General features: G+C 48.7%; 2 protein-coding genes across 2 annotated transcripts in view; one reads left to right on the plus strand and one right to left on the minus strand.

Annotated features, from left to right (window-relative positions):
• Window positions 1-12,470, plus strand: part of LOC144511448 (inositol-tetrakisphosphate 1-kinase-like) — a 52,004-nt gene extending 39,534 nt beyond the window's left edge. The window contains exons 6-10 of the mRNA XM_078241811.1: window positions 488-528; window positions 2,957-3,122; window positions 4,758-4,825; window positions 6,844-7,006; window positions 11,920-12,470. Of these exons, the coding sequence (XP_078097937.1) occupies window positions 488-528; window positions 2,957-3,122; window positions 4,758-4,825; window positions 6,844-7,006; window positions 11,920-12,221 (740 nt within the window). The 3' untranslated portion in view covers window positions 12,222-12,470. The remainder of the gene's footprint in view (window positions 1-487; window positions 529-2,956; window positions 3,123-4,757; window positions 4,826-6,843; window positions 7,007-11,919) is intronic.
• Window positions 12,471-20,790: 8,320 nt separating this feature from the next.
• LOC144511451 (uncharacterized) overlaps window positions 20,791-24,219 on the minus strand; it is a 26,075-nt gene continuing 22,646 nt past the window's right edge. The window contains exons 5-6 of the mRNA XM_078241815.1: window positions 23,735-24,219; window positions 20,791-21,056 (exon numbers count right to left, since the gene is read on the minus strand). The exon at window positions 23,735-24,219 is cut by the window's right edge and continues 339 nt beyond it. Coding sequence (XP_078097941.1) covers window positions 20,973-21,056; window positions 23,735-24,219 — 569 coding nt within the window. The 3' untranslated portion in view covers window positions 20,791-20,972. The remainder of the gene's footprint in view (window positions 21,057-23,734) is intronic.

Here is a 24,219-nt window from a genome sequence, read left to right on the forward strand (position 1 = left end):
CCCATCTCTCGCCCTACCTCCCTCCCTCCCTCCCCCTCTCTCTCTCCCTCCCATCTTCCCTCCCTCCCTCCCTCTCTCTCGCCCTCCCTCCTTCCCTCCCGGAGCACACAGCGAGAGGGAGGTAGGGCGAGAGAGAGGGAGGGAGGGAGGTAGGGCGAGAGAGGGGGGAGGGAGGGAGGGCGAGAGAGAGGGTGCTCCGATTTCCTGCCACATTCCAAGGATGTGTAGGCGAGGAGGATTGGGAATGGTAAATGTATAGGGTTACAGGGATTGGATGGACAAGAGTCAATGCAGATTGATGGGCTGAATGGCCTCCTTGTGCGCTGTCGGGATCTGTGGTGTTGGTGTTCCGCTGTTAACGATGCTGGAGGTAACCGTGACGCCTGCTATATTTTCACCCTCACCCATGCATGGGGACAGAGAGTCGGTGAACTTGGTGAACAGGTTTTATTTGATTTAATTTTTTTAATTTTGCTTCCTTTTCCAGTTTGTAAAACCAGGGTTGCGCAAGGTTCAAGCGCCCATGATGTGAGTATCAGATTTAAATATTGTGTGGATATTTGTGATTTAGATGTTGTAGGTGCTCGATGTGGGATCACTTCCAATCTTTGCTGGTGTGGAATGTATCTGAGTGCTTTTGGCATCGTGTCGATAAAGATTGTTAGTGATTTGATTTGATTTATTATTGTCACATGTATTGAGATACAGTGAGTTTTGTTTCATAGAATCCCTATAGTTCAGAAGGAGGCCATTCGGCCCATCGAGTCTGCACCGACCACAATCCCACCCAGGCCCTATCCCCATAACCCCACATATTTATCCTAGCTAGTCCACCTGAAACTAAGGGGCAATTTAGCATGCCCAATCCACCTAACCCGCACATCTTTGGACTGTGGGAAGAAACCGGAGCACCCGGAGGAAACCCACGCAGACACAGGGAGAATGTGCAGACTCCACACAGACAGTGACCCAAGCCGGGAATCGAACCCGGGTCCCTGGCGCTGTGAGGCAGCAGTGCTAAGCAGTGTGCCACCATGCTGCCCCTTGCGCGCCATACAGGCAAAGCGTTTCTTGCATGCTATACAGACAAAGCATACCGTTCATAGAGTACATAGGGGGGAAGGAAAGGAGAGAGTGCAGAATGTAGAGTTACAGTCATAGCTAGGGTGTAGAGAAAGATCAACTTAATGCAAGGCAAGTCCATTCAAAAGTCTGACAGCAGCAGGGAAGAAGCTGTTCTTGAGTCAGTTGGTACGTGACCTCAGACTTTTGTATCTTTTTCCCGACGGAAGAAGGTGGAAGAGAGAATGTCCGGGGTGCGTGGGGTCCTTGATTATGCTGGCTGCTTTTCCGGGGCAGCGGGAAGTGTAGACGGAGTCAATGGATGGGAGGCTGGTTTGTGTGATGGACTGGGCTTCGTTCATGACCCTTTGTAGTTTCTTGCGGTCTTGGGCAGAGCAGGAGCCATACCAAGCTGTGATACAAGCAGAAAGGATGTTTTCTACGGTGCATCTGTAAAGGTTAGTGAGAGTCGTAGCTGGAGGTCGCCAATACAAGATAGTCCCCATGAAATCCAATCGGGAATTCAGAAAAAGCTTCTTCACCCAGTGTGTGGAGAGAACACGCTCCCACAGGTTGGGGTGAACAGTGTCCGTGTCTTTAAGGGGAAGCTAGAGAGGGATATGGGGGAGAAGGGAATCGAGGGCTACGATGGTGGATTGAGATGAGGAAAGAGTGGCTGAAGTGGAAAATTAACACTGAGTGGGCCGAATGGCCTGCTTCTCTGCTGTTAGCCTGAACTGTTAACTGGGGCTGAGTTAGAAAAGTGTGGGTTCGAGCTTCACTCCGGGGCCTAGAATCTAGACTGATACTCCCAGTACGGTACTGAGAGAGTGCTGCACTGTCGAAGGAGCTGCCTTTTGAATGACAGCTCCTTCGACAGTGGGATCAAACCGAAGCCCCATTTTCCCCCTTGGATGAAGATCCCTTGCACCCTATTCAAAAAGGTTTTCCCCAGTATTGGGCCCAGTGTTTAGCCCTCACTTATTTAGTAAGGTCACATTATTTGGCACAGCGGTTAGCACTGCTGCCTCACAGCGCCAGGGACCCGGTTCGATCCCGGACTTGGGTCACTGTCTGTGTGGAGTCTGCACGTTCTCCCCGTGTCTGCGCGGGTTTCCTCCGGGTGCTCCGGTTTCCTCCCACAGTCCGAAATGTTTCCTTAGAAGGGACTCTTCAAAAAGCAGCTAATGAAAATACAACAAAACTTACTCCAACTTAGAAATCAAAGAAAGGGTTTAATAAAGAAACTTCATTACTCCAACACTTGGGGCCTCACCCTGGGCCACTCCAAGCTCCCCACAATTCTACATAGTTCCTTATTTATAGTGAATCAGCTGGTCAGCTGACTATTACATCCCTCTGTAGCTGGCCAGCTACCATGTTTTATTGGGTCAGCTGACATCTTGTTCCCATTGGTCACATTATATCCAATACAAAGTTGTTACTGGTTATGAAAGATGTACTGGTTAGGTGCATTGGCCGTGCTAAATTCTCCCTCGGTGTACCCAAACAGGCGCCGGAGTGTGGCGACTGGGGGATTTTCACAGTAACTTCATTGCTTAAATGGGGATGAGGAACATATCAGCCAAGATCGAATGGCGGAGTCGACTCGATGGGCCGAATGGCCTAATTCTACTCCTATATCTTATGAACTTCTTATTGCGGTGTCAATGTAAGCCTACTTGTGACTAATAAATAAACGTCATCATTTGGTCGCTGCTGTTTGTGGGATCTCACTGTGCACAATTTGGCTGCCGTGTTGTCTGCATTACAAGAGTGATGACACATTCAGAGTAAACGTTGGTGGTTGTGAAAGCATGTTGGGAGCTCTCGAAAGGTGCTATAGAAATGAAAGTCTGTTTTTGGTGCTTTAACTGGATCCTTCTCTTCACAGATGGCTCTTATCTTCAATGAAGGCGGCCTGAGGGATGTGAGTCCGCCCTGCGTGTTGCAGAGTTTCATCAACCACAACGCTGTCCTCCACAAAGTCTTTGTGGTTGGCCAGTCGTACTTTGTTGTAAAGAGGCCATCTTTGAAGAACTTCCCTGTTGGCCAGTCGGGTTAGTGTGTTTTTTTGCTGGCTCCAGTACCAGTCTCCAGTGTTATGTTGTTGTATCGGCATTGTAAGGTGCAATAACTCCACGGAGGCAAAAGTCCCGTCACCAAGTTACTTTATTTACACCATACATCTGTACACAGCCAGCTCTCCAGTCACTCCCTGCTGAATGCAGGCTGGGAGTCTGACACACCTGCTTTAAATCGGGAGCATGAGGCTCCCTGACTTAATTAGGACTCATCAGGTACCTCTTTTTACGTATCAATCAAATTAACTCGGGGACAACTCAAAAAGGGGCAGCTCCCTAAAAGGAAGGGGAACCGCCCGAAACAAAGCAGAAAGGAAACTTAAAACATCAAATTATAATGTGGTTATCGGGATCAATAATACACCCCAGCCCCTGCAGTGCCCAGCGGGCAAAGACTCATCAAGTAGTTTATACCCTAGCAAGCCAACCTCATTAGCCTGGCTGAAGTCATCACATAAGGGCACAGTGGTAGAGTCATAGAAGTTTACAGCATGGAAACAGGCCCTTCGGCCCAACTTGTCCATGCCGGCCTTTTTCTTTTTTAAACCCCTAAGCTAGTCCCAATTGCCCACATTTGGCCCATATCCCTCTATACCCATTGTACCCATGTAACTGTCTAAACGCTTTTTAAAAGACAAAATTGTACCCGCCTCTGCTACTACCTCTGGCAGCTCGTTCCAGACACTCACCACCCTCTGTGTGAAAAATTGCCCCTCCAGACACTTTTGTATCTCTCCCCTCTCACCTTAAACCTATGCCCTCTAGTTTTAGACTCCCCTACCTTTGGGAAAAGATATTAACTATCCAGCAGATCTGTGCCCCTCATTATTTTATAGATCTCTATAAGATCACCCCTCAGCCTCCTACGCTCCAGAGAAAAAAGTCCCAGTCTATCCAGCCTCTCCTTGTAACTCAAACCATCAAGTCCCGGTAGCATCCTAGTAAATCTCTTCTGCACTCTTTCTAGTTTAATAATATCCTTTCTATAATAGGGTGACCAGAATTGTACACAGTATTCCAAGTGTGGCTTTACCAATGTCTTGTACCAATGTCTGGTACTGTCCCTATATTTGTGCCACACAAATGCCAGGCAATGACCAACACTTGGAATACTGTGTACAGTTCTGGTCACCCTATTATAGAAAGTCGATGGATGCCTTGCGTGATGGATTGGGCTTCGTTCACGACTCTTTGTAGTTTCTTGTGGTCTTGGGCAGAGCAGGAGCCATACCAAGCTATGATACAACCAGAAAGAATGCTTTCTATGGCGCATCTGTAAAAGTTGGTGAGAGTCGTAGCGGACATGCCGAATTTCCTTAGCCTCCTGAGAAAGTAGAGGCGGTGGTGGGGCTTTCTTAACTATAGTGTCGGCATGGCGGGACCAGGACAGGTTGTTAGTGATCTGGACACCTAGAAACCTGAAGCGCCTCTGACCAAACATTTGGTCATCCTCCCAATGTCTCCATTTGTGACTCGTTGGAATTCAGCCTGATACAGCACTTCGGGATGTAAAAGGGGCTAAATAAATGCAAGTGCAAGAGAGAGAGGGGAGATGAAAGGGGGGAGGGAGCGAGTGCCGTGGTTTGACAGATTTTGCCTTTGCAATTTCAGATCGGAAAACGATATTCTTTAACAGTCACGAAGTGTCGAAGCCGGAATCTTGTTCACACCTAACAGAGGTAGGTTTGACACGCGCTGATCTTTGCTTTCAGATCCCTCCATGGCTGTACCGCTCCCCCCCGTCTCTCTAACCTCTTCCAGCCAATACCAAACACTGCTGCCTCACAGCGCCAGGGACCCGGGTTCAATTCCCGGCTCGGGTCACTGTCTGTGCGGAGTCTGCACGTTCTCCCCGTGTCTGCCTGGGTTTCCTCCGGGTGCTCCGGTTTCCTCCCACAGTCTGAAAGACGTGCTGGTTAGGGTGCATTGGCCGTGCTAAATTCTCCCTCCGTGTACCCGAACAGGTGCCGGAGTGTGGCGACTAGGGGATTTTCACAATAACTGCATTTGATTTGATTTATTATTGTCACATGTATTAAGATACAGTGAAAAGTATTGTTTCTTGCGCGCTATACAGACGAAGCATACCATTCATAGAGAAGAAAAGGAGAGAGTGCAGAATGTAGTGTTACAGTCATAGCTAGGGTGTAGAGAAAGATCAACTTAATACAAGGTAGGTGATGCACCATCAATCGAGCAAAGACTAGTTTGTATGCAAGAAAATAGGCTTTTATTAGCAAAAGACTTGGAGCACAGCCATGCCGATGAACTGGTCCAGAGACTGAGGCAGGGGGTGGGGTGCAGTCGCCTTTATACCTGGACCGGGGGGGGGAGGGGGGTCTCCGGTAGGGCCAGCAGGGATGTGTCCAGGCATGTCACATATACAGGTAATAAGCGAACAGTGGTTTACCACAGTAGGTCCATTCAAAAGTCTGACAGCAGCAGGGAAGAAGCTGTTCTTGAGTCGGTTGGTACGTGACCTCGGACTTTTGTATCTTTTTCCTGATGGAAGAAGGTGGAAGAGAGAATGTCCGGGGTGTGTGGGGTCCTTAATTATGCTGGCTGCTTTGCCGAGGCAGCGGGAAGTGTAGACAGAGTCAATGGATGGGAGGCTGGTTTGCGTGATGGATTGGGCTACATTCACGACCTTTCGTAGTTCCTTGCGGTCTTGGGCAGAGCAGGAGCCCATACCAAGCTGTGATACAACCAGAAAGAATGCTTTCTATGGTGCATCTGTAAAAGTTGCAGTGTTAATGTAAGCCTACCTGTGACTAATAAATAAACTTTAAACATTTAGGGAGGGATTTGCTGTCCCCCGCTGCTGGGTTTTCCAGTCTCGCCGATGCCTTGTATGTTTCGTCCGTCCTGCCATCAGAGAAACCACCGTGGGGGGCAGGGCAGCGGGTTGGTCACTATCGATCCCATTGGCAGGAAGGGGTGGTAAATCCCGCCCTGTGCATCCAATCCTGACCTGTTGTACATCCCCGCTTGCAAACACCCGCTTCCGTTGCTTTAAATTGTTTTCCCAGCAATGAGCGATGGAGATCAAACTATTTTTATTGTTCTCTATGATGTGGACGGCACGGTGGCACAATGGTTAGCACCGCTGCCTCACAGCGCCAGGACCCAGGTTCGATTCCGGCCTCCCGTCACTGTGTGGAGTTTGCACGTTCTCCCCGTGTCTGCGTGGGTTTCCTCCCACAGTCTAGATGTGCAGGTTAAGTGGATTGGCCGTGCTAAATTGCCCCTTAATGTACAAAGATATGTAGGTTAGGTGGATTAGCCAGGCTTAGTTGCCCCCTTAGTGTCAGGGGGATTAGCTTCTGATTTGATTTGATTTATTATTGTCACATGTATTGGGATACAGTGAAAAGTATTGTTTCGTGCGCACTATACAGACAAAGCATGCCGTTCATAGAGTACATAGGGGAAAAGGAAAGGAGAGAGTGCGGAATGTAGTGTTACAGTCATAACCAGGTGTAGAGAAAGATCAACTTAATGCAAGGTAGAGTAGCAGGGTAAATATGTGGTGTTACGGGGATAGGGCCTGAGTGGGATTGTTGTCGGTGTGGACTTGATGGGCTGAATGGCCTCCTCCTGCACTGTAGGGATTCTATCCAGTGGGGGACCGGTGGTCGGTGAGTACTGGGAGAGAGGTGTCGGGCTGAATCTCATTCTCTGCTCTGTTTTGCCCCAGAGGGACGAGGGGACCAGCTTTCCCAGTGGACCGTCAGACAGAATCATCAAGTTCATCAACCAAGGCCTTCAGGCATCTCTGGGGATGTCGCTGTTTGGGGTGGATGTGATTGTCGACAACACAAGCGGCAAGCTTGCCGTGATAGACATCAACGCCTTTCCAGGTTGGTGCGGGGCGGAGTTACGGTTTGTCAGATATATCGTCCTCCCGATATCTGGCCCCATATCGAACATTCTTTGATAATGCTTCTTGGAACAGTTTACAAAGGCGCTATTTTATTTTATCCATCCGTGGGACATGGGCGTCGCTGGCTGGGCCAGCATTTATTGCCCATCCCCAGTGGGCAATTGAGTCAACCATGCTACTGTGGCTCTGGAGTCACATGTAGGCCAGACCGGGTAAGGATGGCAGATTTCCATCCCTAAAAAAAGGTTTACCAGGATGTTGGCTGGTATGGAGGGTCTTAGCTATGAGGAGAGATTAGGTAAACTGGGGTTGTTCTCCCTGGAAAGACGGATGAGGGGCGACCTAATAGAGGTGTATAAAAGTATGACGGGCGTACATAGGGTGAACAGTGGGAAGCTTTTTCCCAGGTCGGAGGTGACGAACACAAGGGGTCACAGGTTCAAGGTGAGGGGGGCAAGGTTCAACACAGATGTCAGGGGGATGTATTTTACACAGAGGGTGGTAGGGGCCTGGAATGCGCTGCCGGGCAAGGTGATTGAGGCGGACACACTGGGATCGTTTAAGACTTATCTAGATAGCCACATGAACAGACTGGGAATAGAGGGATACAAACGAATGGTCTAGTTGGGCACATGAGCGGCGCAGGCTTGGAGGGCCGAAGGGCCTGTTCCTGTGCTGTATTGTTCTTTGTTCTGAAGGAACCAGATGGGTTTTTCCGACAATGGTAGATTCTTAATTTCAGATTTTTTTTTATTGAATTCAAATTCCACCATCTGCCCTGGCGGGATTCGAACCCGGGTCCCCAGGACATTGGTTGAGTCTCTGGATTAATAATCATAGAATCCCTACAGTACAAAAGGAGGCCATTCGGCCCATCGGGTCTGCACCAACAACAGTCCCACCTAGGCCTTATCCCCGTGACCCCACATTTTTACCCCGCTAATCCCTCTAACCTATGCATCCCGGGACACTAAAGGGCAATTTACCATGGCCAGTGCACCTAACCCGCACATCTTTGGAGTGTGGGAGGAAACCGGAGCACCCGGAGGAAACCCACGCAGACACGGAGAGAAGGTGCGGACTCCACACGGACAGTGACCCAAGCCGGGAATCGAACCCGGGTCCCTGGAGCTGTGAGGCAGTAGTGCTAACCACTGTGCTACCGTGTCGCTCTTAATCTAGCAATAATACAACTAGGCCATTGCCTCCCTAATGTAAGCGCGAGTTTCTTTTTACAATCTCTCCGAGCAAGGGTTGGGATTTCTCCAAATACTTTTCATTTTTCTAGCACCTTTCATGACCACGTCCCAAAGGGCTTATTTATTTTGTTAGTGTCACAAGTAGGCTTACATTAACACTGCAATGAAGCTACTGTGAAAATCCCCTAGTCGCCTCACTCCGACGCCTGTTCTGAAGTGTAGTCTCTGAAGGATTGGATCGACTGGGCCTGCATTCACTGGGGTTTAGAAGATTTGAGACAGGATCTAAGTGAAAGGTGTTAAATTTTGACAGGGCTGGACAGACTGGATGCTGGGATGTTGTTTCCTCTGGATGAGGGGGGGGGGGGGGGGTGGGTGTGGCACAGTGGTTAGCACTGCTACCTCACCGCGCCAGGGACCCGGGTTCGATTCCCAACCTTGGGTCACTGTCTGTGGAGTCTGCACCTTCTCCCAGTGTCTGCGTGGGTTTCCTCCAGATGCTCCGGTTTCCTCCCACAGTCCAAAGATGTGAAGGGTTAGGTGGATTGGCCGTGCTAGATTAACCCTAGTGTCAGGGGGATTAACAGGGTAAAGATACAGGAATAGGGTCTGAGATTGTGGTCGGGGCAGCCTTGATGGGCTGAATGGCCTCCTCCTGCCCCGTAGGAATTCTATGGTTCTAAGGGGTGGGCCATTTTGGAGGAGGAAGTTGTTACTCAGAGACCATCAGATATAGGAGCAGAATTAGGCCATTCGGCCCATCGAGTCTGCTCCACCATTCCATCATGGCCGATCAGTTTCTCAACCCCATTCTCCTGCCTTTTCCCCCGTAGTCTTTGATCCCCTTACCAATCAAGAACCTATCCATCTCTGTCTTGAAGACACTCAGAGATCTGGCCTCCACAGCCTTCTGTGGCAATGAATGGTGAGTCTGTGGAATACTCCCAGCAGGCTGTGGAGGTCAACCTTTATATTTAAGAAGGAAATAGATGGACTTGAAAAGGCGTCGAGGGGCATGGGAAGAGTGGGGGAGCATGGCTTTGAGGTAGAGGGTCATCCATGATCGCACCGAATGGCGGAGCCAGGCTTGAAGGGCCGAATGGCCTACTCCTGCTCCTATTTTCTATGTCTCGATGTAATGCAGAAAACATGGCAGCCAATTTATACACAGCAAGATCCCACAAACGACCGTAATGCCGAAATGGGCTGTTCTAATGATTTGATTTGATTTATTGTTGCCGCATGTATTAACATACAGTGAAAGGTATTGTTTCTTGCGCGCTATACAGACAAAGCATACCGTTCATAGAGAAGGAAAGGAGAGAGTGCAGAATGTAGTGTTACAGTCACAGCTAGGGTGTAGAGAAAGATCAGCTTAGTGTGAGGTAGGTCCATTCAAAAGTCTGACGGCAGCAGGGAAGAAGCTGTTCTTGAGTCGGTTGGTTCGTGACCTCAGACTTTTGTACTTTTTCCCAACGGAAGAAGGTGGAAGAGAGAATATCTGGGGTGCATGGGGTCCTTAATTATGCTGGCTGCTTTGCCGAGGCAGAGGGAAGTGTAGACAGAGTCAATGATTTATTGAGAGGTTAACCCCCACATCCCCCACCCCACAAGGCAAACTCTCCTGAAATAGTGATTCCACCCCCCCCCCCACCCCCAAAGGATCTTTTGTGTCCATGTGAGGGGGGGGGTGAGAGTGTCAGTTAATCTATGGCGGGACCTGGACATCAAGGGGGGGGCGGGATTTAACTGCCTCGCTCGTCCCAAAACCGTAAAATCCCGCCCAAGGTCAATGGACCTTTCCATTGTCCGCCCCTCTCCCGCTCCGATTCCCATGGCGGGCGGGGCGGTAACATTCCAGCTCAAAAGTAATTCATTGCTTAAGACACTTCGAGATACCCTGTAGATTGTTAAGAGCAGTAAGAAGTCTCACAACACCAGGTTAAAGTCCAATAGGTTTATTTGGTAGCAAATACCATAAGCTTTCGGAGCACAGCTCCTTCGTCAATGAATTCGTTGACGAAGGAGCAGCGCTCCGAAAGCTTATGGTATTTGCTACCAAATAAACCTGTTGGACTTTAACCTGGTGTTGTGAGACTTCTTACTGTGCCTACCCCAGTCCAACGCCGGCATCTCCACATCATGATTGTTAAGAGATCAGAGGCTTATCTTGCATCCCAATAAAGGCGTGTTGCTGTTAGTATGAGGTAATTGGAATGTGACATTGGTTCCCAAGCACAGGATGGTATCATTTCCAGTATCTTGGAGGCTAAACATCCTCCGCTTCCCCCACTCAATACACAAGGTCAAAGGTTGTTTGTGTCAGTCAGTACCAGAGCCAGCCAAATGATCAATCACTTCCTGTAGCTGGTGTTCTTTTATTTTAAAAAAATCCATTCCTATGATCTCCGCTTTGCTGGCAAGGTCAATGTTTAATGCCCATCCTTAATTGTCTTTAGAGTGTGGCGATGAGCTGCCTTTTTAGTTAGCACTGCTGCCTCGCGGAGCCAGGGACCCGGGTTCGATTCCCGGCTCGGGTCACGGGTCTGTGCAGATTCTGCACGTTCTCCCCGTGTCTGCGTGGGTTTCCTCCGGGTGCTCCGGTTTCCTCCCACAGTCCAAAGATGTGCAGGTTAGGGTGGATTGGCCATGCTAAATTGTCCCTTAGTGTCCAAGGATGTGCAGGTTAGGTAGATTGGCCATGCTAAATTGTCCCTTAGTGTCCAAGGATGTGCAGGTTAGGTAGATTGGCCATGCTAAATTGTCCCTTAGTGTCCAAGGATGTGCAGGTTAGGTAGATTGACCATGCTAAGTTCTACGTGTCCCACGATGTGTAGGTTAGGTGGATTGGCCATGCTAAATTGCCCCATAGTGTCCCAAGATGTCCAGGTTAGATGGATTGGCCATGCTAAGTTCTCCTAGGTGTCCCACGATGTGCAGGTTCGGTGGATTGGCTGAGCTAATTTGCCATTTGGTGTCCAAAGATGTGCAGGTTAGGTGGGATTAGCTACGGTAAATGTGTGCGGGGTTATGGGGATAGGGTGGGGGAAAATGCCCGGATAAGACACTCTGTCAGAGAGTAGGTGCCATCTCGATGGACCAATGGCCTCCTGCACTGTAAGGATTCTATGATTCTTGAACCCACTGCAGTCCGTGTGGTGTAGATACACCCACAACGCTGTTAAAGAAGGAAGTTCCAGGATTTTGTCCCAGGAACTGTGACATTATCCGAAGACATTGAAGAGGAGGCCATTCAGCCCATCGGTACTCTTTGACCCACTTGCCCCTCAGCCCCACAAAAATATTCTTCTTCACGTGTTTCTCCAATTCCCCTTTTGAAAGTTGCCGTCCCTTTCGGGCAGAGCGCTCCAGATTGAAATGGCGGAGTCAGGATGGTGTGTGATTCGGAGGTTCTGCTGTCCAATGTGTCCACTGCCCTTGTACTCCTGGGTTGTAGGTGTTGGGGGTTGTTATAGAGAAACATTCATTCCGGGGATAGGGCAGAGGGAGGGTCTGAGTAAGATGCTCTTTCGGAGAGTTGGCAGACTCGATGTCGACTCCTTCTGCACTGTCGGGAATCTATTCCTCTTCTCCCTCACTCCCCCCCCCCCCCCCCCCCCTCCCCCTCCGTCGTTTCATCTGCCAGGCGATTTCTTGGGAATAATTTGTTTCTGCTTCGCCCTTCCCGCAGGATACGAAGGTGTCCCAGAATTCTTCGCCGCCCTCTTGAACCACATCGAGACGCTCCTACGCGAGGGGGAGAGGAATCCCGACGGACGGGGCGCCACGGGCAAGGTGCCAGGACCTCACCGCTGGTGCCTGGGGGCACCGGAGACCCGCGCACCCTCGCCCACCTCTCACCATGCCAGCGGCCTGGAATGTGAAACCTGGACAGCGGAGGAGCCACCAGTGGGAAGGCGGGCATCGAACTCTGGTTGCTTCCGAGATTTTGCCATTGCGTCAACCACCCTGTGCCAGTCCAACTGTGAATAAACACTCACCTACAGTGATTGAAACTCAAACTGACACTTTTGAGAAGTTAAGAGATTCATTATTAGAAAAGTTTATATTATATTTGCTCTTGAATTAATGGTTTTGTGAAGTGAACGGTAACTATTGACAGTTAATAATCTATTTTCTATATAGATATATATATGTGTGTGTGTATATGAAAATTTTTACTAGAATTCAAATTTGTTTTTAAAAAAAAGTGCATTGGTTGTAAAACTTGAGGTTCTATTTAGCTGATTGTACTGTTATTCCTTCCAGTTAGGATAACTGAGAGAAATCTCACGGGATCCAGGGTGAGGTGTCTAAATGGATACCAAATTGGCTTCTTGATGGAAGCCAGAGGGTGGTTGTAGAGGGTTGTTTTTCAAACTGGAGGCCTGTGACCAGCGGTGTGCCTCAGGGATCAGTGCTGGGTCCACTGTTATTTGTCATTTATATTAATGATTTGGATGAGAATATAGGGGGCATGGTTTGCAGATGACACTAAGATTGGTGGCATAGTGGACAGTGAAGAAAGTTGTCTCCAATTGCAATGGGATCTTGTTCAATTGGGCCAGTGGGCTGACGAATGGCAGATGGAGTTTAATTTAGACAAATGCGAGGTGATGCATTTTGGTAGATTGAACCAGGGCAGGACTTAACTCAGTTAATGGTCGGGCGTTGGGGAGAGTTACAGAACAGAGAGACCTAGGGGTACATGTTCATAGCTCCTTGAAAGTGGAGTCACAGGTGGACAGAGTGGTGAAGAAGGCATTCGGCATGCTTGGTTTCATCAGTCAGAACATTGAATACAGGAGTTGGGACATCTTGTTAAAGTTGTACAAGACATTGGTAAGGCCACACTTAGAATACTGTGTGCAATTCTGGTCACCCCATTATAGAAAGGATATTATTAAACTAGAAAGAGTGCAGAAAAGATTTACTAGGGTGCTACCGGGACTTGATGGATTGAGTTATAAGGAGAGGCTGGATAGACTGGGACTTTTTTCTCTGGAGTGCAGGAGGCTGAGAGATGATCTTATAGAGGTCTTTAAAATAATGAGGGGCATAGATCAGCTAGATAGTCAATATCTTTTCCCAAAGGTAGGGGAGTCTAAAACTAGAGGGCATAGGTTTAAGGTGAGAGGGGAGAGATACATAAGTGTCCAGAGGGGCAATTTTTTCACACAGAGGGTGGTGAGTGTCTGGAACAAGCTGCCAGAGGCAGTAGTAGAGGTGGGTACAATTTTGTCTTTTAAAAAGCATTTAGATAGTTACATGGGTACGATGGGTATAGAGGGATATGGGCCAAATGCGGGCAATTGGGATTAGCTTAGGGGTTTTTAAAAAAAGGGCAGCATGGACAAGTTGGGCTGAAGGGCCTCTTTCCATGCTGCGAACCTCTATGGCATCTCTGACTCTAAATAGCAATGGTGGCACAGTGGTTAGCACTGCTGCCTCGCAGCGCCAGAGACCCGAGTTCGATTCCGGCCTTGGCTGACTGTCTGTGTGGAGTCTGCACATTCTCCCCATGTCTGCGTGGGTTTCCTCCAGGTGCTCCGGTTTCCTCCCACAGTCCACAGATATGCAGGTTAAGTGGATTGGCCGTGCTCAATTGCCCCTTAGTGTCAGAGGGACTAGCTAGCGTAAATGCATGGGGTTATGCAGATCGGATTGTGGTCAGTGCAGACTCGATGGGCTGAATGGCCTCCTTCTGCATTCTATGATTCTGTGACTTAGTCTCTCCTCAAATGACAGACCTGCCATCCCAGGAATCAGCCTGGTAAACCTTCGCTGCACTCCCTCTATAGCAAGGACATCCTTCCTCAGATAAGGACACCAAAACTGCAGGTTGGTGTGGCCTCACCAATGCCTAGTACAATTGCAGCAAAATATCCCTATTCCTATGCTCAAATCTTCTCGCTATGAAGGCCAACACACCATTTGCCGCCTTTACTGCCTGCTGTACCTGCACGCTTACTCTCAGCGACTGATGCACGAGGACTCCAAGGTCTCACTTGAGTATCCACCTCTCTTCAATTTACACCCTTCAAGTTATACAATTGGGCAACATTGTATGTGAATTTCAGTGCCGGTGTGATGCCAGTCACATAGGCTGTATGTCCCCCGCGAGTGGCTGATTGAATCAAACAGCATTTGGTTGTCCGTAAGAGGCAGAAGACAGACCGTACTCAACCAGCCTGCAAAAGACCTACGATTAGATGTGTTTCCGTGTTTGGGCAGCACTTTGTGAACAATCCTGAGTGTGCCAATAGCTACACCAACAACCAATCTAAGATAATCAGTGGCACTCATAATGCGGTGGCATTTACACTTGCTCAAGGTGCCACACGTTCATACTCGGTTACCCATCCTCTGCAAACAAAAGGAATGAGTTCAAGCATTGCGCCTTTTATGAATTACTCAGGAGCTGGGAAGCCTATAGTTGCTTTCTCCACGGCGATGTCTCAGCCAATCAGAGTCAACTTGCCAACCAATTGGCACCCTTTTCTTCTAGAGTCATAGAGGTTTACAGCATGGCTACCGGTCCTTCAGCCCAACTTGTCCATGCTGCCTTTTTTTTAAACCACTAAGCTAGTCCCAATTGCCCGCATTTGGCCCATATCCCTCTATACCCATCTTGCCCATGTAACTATCTAAACGCTTTTTAAAAGACAAAATTGTACCTGCCTCTACTACTACCTCTGGCAGCTTGTTCCAGACACTCACCACCCTCTGTGTGAAAAAATTGCCTCTCTGGACCCTTTTGTATCTCTCCCCTCTCACCTTAAACCTTTGCCCTCTAGTTTAAGACTCCCCTACCTTTGGAAAAATATGTTAACTATCTAGCTGATCTGTGCCCCTCATTATTTTATAGACCTCGACAAGATCATCCCAAGTCTCCTACGCTCCAGAGAAAAAAGTCCCAGTCGATCCAGCCTCTCCTTGTAACTCAAACCATCAAGTCCTGGTAGTATCTTAGTAAATTTTTTCTGCACTCTTCCTAGTTTAATAATATCCTTTCTATAATAGGGTGACCAGAACTGTACACAGTATTCCAAGTGTGGCCTTACCAATGTCTCGTACAACTTCAACAAGACGTCCCAACTCCTGTATTCAATATTCTGATCAATGAAATCAAGCATGCCGAATGCCTTCTTCACCAGTCTGTCCACTTGTGACTCCACTTTCAGGGAGCTCTGAATCTGTACCCCTACAGCTCTCCCCGACACCCTACCATAATGGACAAACACAAGACTGGTAGGACATTGGGGAGTGTTCATAGAATCCCTACAGTGCTCATAGAACCCCTACAATACCGACCACAATCCCACCCAGTAGCCCCACATATTTACGCTGTTAGTGTCAGAGAGACTAAGGGCAATTTAGCATAGCCAATTCAACCCAACCTTCAGATCACTGGGCTGTGGGAGGAAACTGGAGCACCCGGAGGAAATCCACGCAGACACACGGAGAATGACCCAAGGCTGAAATTGAATCCGGGTCCCTGGCGCTGAGAGGCAGCAGTGCCAACCACTCTGCTGCCCCAATTATGGCATAAATTGTGATTGTTTGAAATTTGGAATTCTTGTGTTTGTCCTGATGAGTGCGAGATGAAAAACTTCCGCAGCACTTCCCTTTTCTCAACCAGGTTGAGCTTCTGAATGACCGAGCCGCTGTTTGAAACGCAGAGACGAGCTGGAGACATGGGCGGTAGTTGTTGAACTGGATTTATTATCTCACACGGCTACGGTTTGGAAACACGTTGTGCAATGAAGATGAACCAAACTGTGCCAGTGACTGCGAAGGAATCGCCTCAGGCACCTTTGGGAGAACAAACTATTTCCATTACTATGGCCAAAGAAAAAAAACCCCTAAAATTTCCAAAAAAATAAACAAAATTAAACATCATAATAATTGATAGGTAGGGTTATCAGGAAAGAGAAGATTAATTTAACAGTCAGAGAATGGCAATGTCACCCATGTAGTGAAATCTGGGTGCCTTTGGAAGGCTTGGTATTGGCCTAATGAACTTTCCCTGAACTGTTTCCAATGCTCCCTTCAATAAGAGGACCAATACTGTACACAGTACTACTCAGCGATGGCGGGGCCTCATTAGCTTTCACGGGCAATTCTAGGATGGAGGCCACTTCTCTACACCACCTCCCTCCCTATCCCACCTTCTCTCCAGTCCAATGTTGGATAGAGAATGGCACGATTGAATGGCGGAGGAGACTCGATGGGCCGAATGGCCTAATTTTGCTCCTATGTCTTATGGTCTCATGGCATAACCCGGCACATTAATGGCAGATTCACAAGCCCTACCACATTTTAATAAATTCATTCCTGGCACATGGACATCGCTGGCTGGCAACATTTTATTGCCCATCCCTAGTTGCCCTTGTTTGGAGGGCAGTTGAGAGTCAACCACATTGCTGCGGCTCTGGAGTCACATGTAGGCCAGACCGGGTAAGGACGGCAGATTTCCTTCCCTAAAAGGATGTTAGTGAACCAGACGGCTTTTTCCGACAATGGTTTCATGGTCATCGTAAGAAGCCTCACAACACCAGGTTAAAGTCCAACGGGTTTATTTGGAATCACGAGCTTTCGGAGCGCTGCTCCTTCATCAGGTGAGTGGAGGTTAGTTCACAAACATGTCACTAAGGCCCCTGGGTGTGACTGGCTGCTGTAGCCGTCAAAGGAAGTTTCATAGTTATCTCTCTGCCAAACACGTGTTTGTGAACTAACCTCCACTCACCCGATGAAGGAGCGGCGCTCCGAAAGCTCGTGATCCCAAATAAACCTGTTGGACTTTAACCTGATGTTGTGAGACTTCTTACTGTGCCCACCCCAATCCAGTGCCGGCGTCTCCACATCAGTAGATTGTTAATTCCAGGTTTTTAAAATTGAATTCAAATTCCACCATCTGCTGTGGCGGGATTCGAACCAAGGTCCCAGAGAACATTGGCTGAGTTTCTGGATTCAGTGATAATACCACTAGGCCATCGCTCTAAATATCCTTCATGCCAATGAAAAGCAGGTTTTTCACTTCGCTCCCCAGTAACTCAGTCAATAGTGAAGGTGTCCAGGCCCCGGGCTCAGAGTGTGAATGACTACTTCCTAGTTGTTGCTCTATCAAATTTGGCCTCACAGTGGTTCATGTGACAGCTCCCGCATTGAAAAAAAGTCAAAGGCAAAACACTGCGGGTGCTGGAATCTGAAACAAGAACATAAAATGCTGGAGAATCTCAGCAGGTCTGACAGCATCTGTGGAGAGAGAGAGAGAATAGAGCCAAAGTTTCGAGTCTAAATGTCCCTTCATCAGAGTTGGAAGTCCAGACTCGAATCGTTGGCTCTATTCTCGCTCCACAGATACTGTCAGACCTGCTGAGATTTTCCTGTTTTTGAAAAATAGGTCAACTCCCCATGCGAGAAGGGGCACAAAAAAATACTCACACAAGTGTTTTGGGGTCTCTGGGTCTGTACTCGCTGGAGTTTAGAAGGATGAGGGGGGGCGGGGGGGGATCTTATTGAAACTTACAGGGTACTGCAAGGCCTGGATAGAGTGGACGTGGAGAGGATGTTTCCACTAGTAGGAAAAACTAGAACCAGGGGGCACAACCTCAGGCTAAAGGGACGATCCTTTAAAACGGAGATGAGGAGGAATTTCTTCAGCCAGAGAGTGGTGAATCTGTGGAACTCTTTGCCGCAGAAGGCTGTGGAGGCCAGGTCATTGAGTGTCTTTAAGACAGAGATAGATAGGTTCTTGATTAATAAGGGGATCAGGGGTTATGGGGAAAAGGCAGGAGAATGGGGATGAGAAAAATATCAGCCGTGATTGAATGGCGGAGCAGACTCGATGGGCCGAGTGGCCTAATTCTGCTCCTATGTCTTATGGGTCAGAATGATTTTCATTCTCAGAGTGCGCAGAGGAGCGATTTTCATCCATCTATTGAACAGGGTTTTCCGTGGTGGAGATTTGTAATTTGGATTCTACTCAAGGTGCAGGGTGACCAGAGATCACCTCAAACATGCAACTGTGCTTTAAAATTCATTTCTTTTTCCCTCTGCCTCTTCGCAATGAGAAATGCCCTAATTTTCAATTCTTTCTTTGTATTTTCACTTGCCGTAAAGTAGACCAGTTGTGACAAAATCTTTCCTAAAAGCATCACTATCCTTCCTACAGCGAGGAACCCCATCACCTCCTGGGCCAGAAGATGAACATTCAGTTTCCAACACTCTCCCACTGCAACCTTAACCCCTCCAAGAATGACCAATCAATCCTTACCTATGTCAGATAATTGATACAACTTAGGGTTTTATCAAGAGTTACCTTTAGTCTTTCTTATTTAGAAGCTCATTACGTTGTTGCCAAGGTAACATCTCTTTGCAAGATCCTATTTCATAGAATCCTCACAGTGCAGAGAGAGGCCATTCGGCCCACCGAGTCTGCATCGACTTTCCAAAAGACCATCTTACCTAGGCTCACCCCCCCCCCCCTTTCCGATAACCCCACATGGCTAATCCAGGTAGCCTATACATTTTGGACACTAAGGGCAATTTAGCATGGCCAATCCACCTAACCTGCATATCTTTGGACACTAAGGAACAATTTAGCATGGTTAATCCCCCTAACCTACACATCTTTGAACATTAAGGAGCAAATTAGCATGGCCAATCCAACTAGGGACAATTTAGCATAGCCAATCCACCCAACCTACACATCTTTGGAATGTGGCAGGAAATCGGAGCACCTGGAGGAAACCCACACAGACACGGGAAGGACGTGCAGACTCCGCACAGTTACCCGAGGCCGGAATCGAACCTGGGTCACTGGAGCTGTGAGGCAGCAGTGCTAACCACTATGCCACCGTCACCCATTTGGATAGAGGCTCAAATGTCAATGGGGTAAACTGTGTGACTTGCCCCATTAACCTACTCTCCCCTATCATCATATTTAAGAGGGTGTTCTGGTGGAGTTTGCCCTGTTTTAGTGTAATCCCCTCAGTAAATGAGGAGAAACTGGGCTGAAGGGTGGGTAATCAGATGACACTGGTTAAAGGGATTGTCAAAGGGGCTAAAGGAGCCATCATTATTTTGTGATTCACAGTCACGCCGTGATGGTGAGCAGGAGGAGGCCGTTCGGCCCGTCGTGTCTGTTCCATCATTCAACAATATTATGGCTAATCTTAGCTCACTTTCCCCCAGTCCCCCTCAAATCCCAAAAATCTGCCTCTATCAGTCTTAAATAGACTCAGCACCCATGGATTCCCAGGGAAGAGCGGGCCAAAGCTTCAGAACCTTCTCCAAGTGAAGAGATTTCTCTCCCTGTCCATTCTAAAATGGCCGCCCGCTTACCCAGCAACAATGTCCCCGAACCACAGTCCCTCTAACCACCCCCTCAGCGTCGATCCTGTCCAACCCTCTCAGAACCTCATCTGTTTTGATGGAATCACCTCTCAAAGATCATAGAAAATTACAGCACAGGAACAGGCCCTTCAGCCCTCCAAGCCTGCCCCGACCATGCTGGCAAACTGAACTAAAACCCTCTCCCCTTCCAGGGACCATATCCCTCCAGTCCCATCATATTCATGTACTTGTCCAGACGCCCCTTAAAAGTCACTATCGTATCTGCTTCCATTACCTCTTCCGGCAACGAGTTCCAGGCACCCACCACCCTCTGTGTAAAAGAACTTGCCTCGTACATCTTCTTTAAACCTTGCCCCTCGCACTTTAAACCTATGCCCCCTAGTAATTGACTCTTCCACCCTGGGAAAAAAACTTCTGACTATCCACTCTGTCCATGCCCCGCATAATCTTGTAGACTTCAATCAGGTCGCCCCCCCTCAACCTCCATCGTTCCAGTGAGAACAAACCAAGTTTCTCCAACCTCTCCTCATAGCCCTCCATACCAGGCAACGTCCTGGTAAATCTGTTCTGTACCCTCTCCAAAGCTTCCGCATCTTTCTTGTGTGGCGACCAGAATTGAACACTATATTGCAAGTGCGACCTAACTTAAGGCTCTATAAAGCTTGGCAACATGACTTGCCAATTTTTAAACTCAAGGCCCATGAAGGCAAGCGTGCCTTCTGCCTTCTTGACTATCTTCTCCACCTGCGTTGCCACTTTCAGTGACCTGTGTACCTGTACACCCAGATCCCTCTGCCAATCAATACTCTTAAGGGTTCTGCCATTTACTGTATATTTCCCATCTGTATTCGACCTCATCGTTTTCCCTGAGGATATAGCCCAATCTTTCTTCACAGGACAACCCCTCTCGTCCCAACACTCAGTCCAGTGAATCTAAAAGCAAAGATGCTGGGATCCCAAAACAAAATTTCAACAGGACTGATGGCGTCTGTGGAGGAAGAATGTTGAGTCTCGATGACCCTTACTGAACCTTTTGGTCCCTCAGACGGGTATATCTGCCAATAGGTGGGTCTTCATCCTGATTTCCCAAGAGTAATTCCCCGTTAAGCCCACCTTGAATGGATGGGAAGGTGGTGGCTTCCTTCCCCCCCCCCCCCCCCCCCCCCCAAATTCCGACCCCTTTCCTAGAATGGGTGAGATTGCCAATTGTGAGAAAAGAACAAAGGTTGCATTACTGCACCATGCACTACTGCACCCTGTCCATACAGCTTAAAACTTGCACCATAACAGTACACAGCCTGCAAAACAGAGGAGAGAATGTGGATAGTTCGAACACATGATTAATAATGCAAAGGAGCCGAACTCTGGTGGAAGTGAATTTTTTTAGCCTCTTCGAATCTCCCTCAGCTTCTCAGCGACTTTCTTCAGCTCCTTCTCAATCTCCACGAGGTTCTTTAGCTTGTGTTCCTGGGGAGGAAATTTGGGAAAAGTAAGCAGCTATCACGCAAGGCCAATTCCACAGAGTCAAGAACGAGTCTTGTGTTTACGACAGCCCCTTGCGTGGCGTTCGGGCCCCTGCTTTACCGACGAAGCACCCTTTGAAGTATAGCCGCTGCCACAATGTAGGAAAAGCGGCGGCTGTTTTGCGCGCAGCAAGATCCCACAAAGGGAAGCACCATGACGCACAGCAAGATCCCGGGGGACCGGGTTCAATTCCTGCCTTGGGTGACTGCGCGGAGTCTGCACATTCTCCCCCGTGTCTGCGTGGGTTTCCTCCGGGTGCTCCGGTTTCCTCCCACAGTCTGAAAGACGTGCTGGTTAGGGTGCATTGGCCATGCTAAATTCTCCCTCAGTGTTACCCGAACAGGCGCCGGAGTGTGGCGACTAGGGGATTTTCACAGTAACTTCATTGCAGTGTTAATGTAAGGCTATTTGTGACTAATAAATAAACTTTAAAACAAACAGCAATGTGATGTTGATCAGATGGTTAGCTTTTACCTTGATTGAGGGATAGATATTGGCCAGGGGATGAGGTGGGGGGAAAGAGGGGAGGGGGAAGTGGGGCAAGGAGAACCACCCCCCCCCCCGATCCTCTTCGAAAATGGTGCCACAGGGTTTTTAAGTTAACTGTCTCCCTAGCTTACAACAGTGTCTATAATTTCAGAAGTTACTGTGAAAATCCCCTAGTTGCCACACTCCCACACCTGTTCGGATACACGGAGGGAGAATTTAGCATAGCCAATGCACCTAACCAGCACGTCTTTGGACTGTGGGAGGAAACCGGAGCATCCGGAGGAAACCCACGCAGACACGGGGAGAACGTGCAGACTCCGCACAGACAGTGACCCGAGCTGGGAATCGAACCCAGGTCCCTGGCGCTGTGAGGCAGCAGTGCTAACCCACTCACCTCAAAAATAGCCAGTGATCCCTCAACCATTTTTAAAGGTAATAAACTAGTTAATATTTAAACTTCTGAATTTCAGTTTACTTTGCAAAGACTTCCCTCCGGCGAACACACGCCACAACCACTCGATGGCAAGTGGATGGAGACGTGTGGAGATTCATTGTAAATTTGGTGTGACTGCAAATCTGAGAATCTCACTTCAAGTGCAATAAATATTGAATTATTCAATAAATCACCCGATGGACTTGGCAGGTCAGGAGCTGCTGGTAACTTTAACTTTATTTATTAGTGTCTCAAGTAGGCTTACATTAACACTGCAATGAAGTTACTGTGAAAATCCCCTAGTTGCCACACTCTGGCGCCTGTTCGGGTACACTGAGGGAGAATTTAGCACGGCCAATGCACCTAACCAGCACGTCTTTCGGACTGTGGGAGGAAACTGGAGCACCCGGAGGAAACCCACGCAGACACGTGGAGACTATGCACGAACAGTGACCCAAGCCGGGAGTCGAACCCGGGTCCCTGGCGCTGTGAGGCAGCAGTGCTAACCACTGGGCCACCGTGCCACCCAGAGAGGCAGGGGTGAAACCAATGATCAGGCAAGGATACAAGGCTAGCCCATTGCAGTGAGGGTGTGCTGAGGCCTGCGATGGTGGTTTGCCCAGGCTCGGGTAGAGTAAAGGATCAGGGTAGCCAATGAGGTTAAACCAAGGCTTTTCCCGATGCAATTTTTCAAAACTATTTCAGCCTTCCGGCTAAGATAAAAGCATCGGATCAAGCCCGGGATGGGGTGCAGGGCGGCACGGTGGCACAGTGGTCAGCGCTGCTGCCTCACAGCGCCAGGGACCCGGGTTCAATGACACATTTGGTCAAATCTTTGTTTCCAATCCCACAACCCTCAACTGGTTCAGGATCCCTGTTTTTTAGCAAGTAAATGGGATCATAGAATCCTACAGTGCAGGAGAAGACCACTCGGCCCATCGAGTCTGCACCGACCACCATCCCACCCAGGCCCTATCCCCACAACCCCATGCATTTACCCTTGCTGGTCCATTAAGGGGCAATTTAGCTTGGCCAATCCACCTAACCCGCGCATGTGGGAGGAAACCGGAGCACCCGGAGGAAACCCACGCAGACACGGGGAGAACGTGCAAACTCCACACAGACAGTGACCCAAGCCGGGAATCAAACCCGGGTCCCTGGCGCTGTGAGGCAGCAGTGCTAACCACTGTGCCGCCCACCACTCTCTGCATGAAAAGCTTCCCCCGCACATCTCCCTTAAACTTTCCCCCCTCTCACCTTGAACCTGTGCCCCCCCCTTGTAATTGACACTTCCACCCTGGGGAAAAAGCCTTCGACTATCCCACCCTGTCTGTGCCTCTCATAACTTTGTAGACCCTCTATCAGGTCTTCCCCTCAGCCTCAGTCTTTCCAGTGAAAACAATCCTAGTTTATTCAACCTCTCCTCATAGCCAACACCCTCGAGACCAGGCAACATCCATGTGGACATGTTCTGTACTCTCTCCAAAGCTTCCACGTCCTTCTGGTAGTGCGGTGACCAGAACTGCACACAATACTCCAAATGCGGCCTAAGCAAGGTTTTATATACATGATTTCCCAACTCTTGTTACTTTGAATTGAAGGAGCCTGCTTTCTCTACGAGGAATGAAGAATATCATTGCGGAAGACAGGAACAATTGCATTCATGGCCACATTCAGGAGAAATAAATTGTATACTGACCTCATATTTCAGTTTTCTTTCTTCCTCCTCCTCTTCCTCCTCCTCACTATCTTCAATACCATGGTGCTTCTTCTCTGGGGACTCAAGGTCATTGTCCTGTCTCTTCAAGTCCATGTCTTCTTCCAGGAAACTGTGTCTCTTATCACCCTGCGACTTCTTCTCAAGGGAATGTTTGTCATCAGTCTGGTGCTGTTGGGTCTCGGAATCGAAGGCCTTGACTTCATTTTCCTCCACTTCAAACTGGTCAGTTTCTTCGTCGCTGGCATTTTCTTCCACGCGTTTCTTCACGTTGCTGCGCGCCTCCTCGCTCCTCTTCTCAAAGTCATCCTCTTCGGAGCTGTGATGCTTCTTCTCATCGGCTCGCTTGTCCTCTTCTTCTTCCAGCTCCTCCCTGGCAATCTTCTTAATCATCTTGAGGACATCGTGGTCCTCCTGTTCATCTTCGTCGGATAGCCGATCCTCCTCTTCAGACGATTCTCTGCGTT

Source organism: Mustelus asterias, chromosome 24, assembly GCF_964213995.1.
Source record: "Mustelus asterias chromosome 24, sMusAst1.hap1.1, whole genome shotgun sequence".
Classification (NCBI taxonomy): Eukaryota; Metazoa; Chordata; class Chondrichthyes; order Carcharhiniformes; family Triakidae; genus Mustelus; species Mustelus asterias.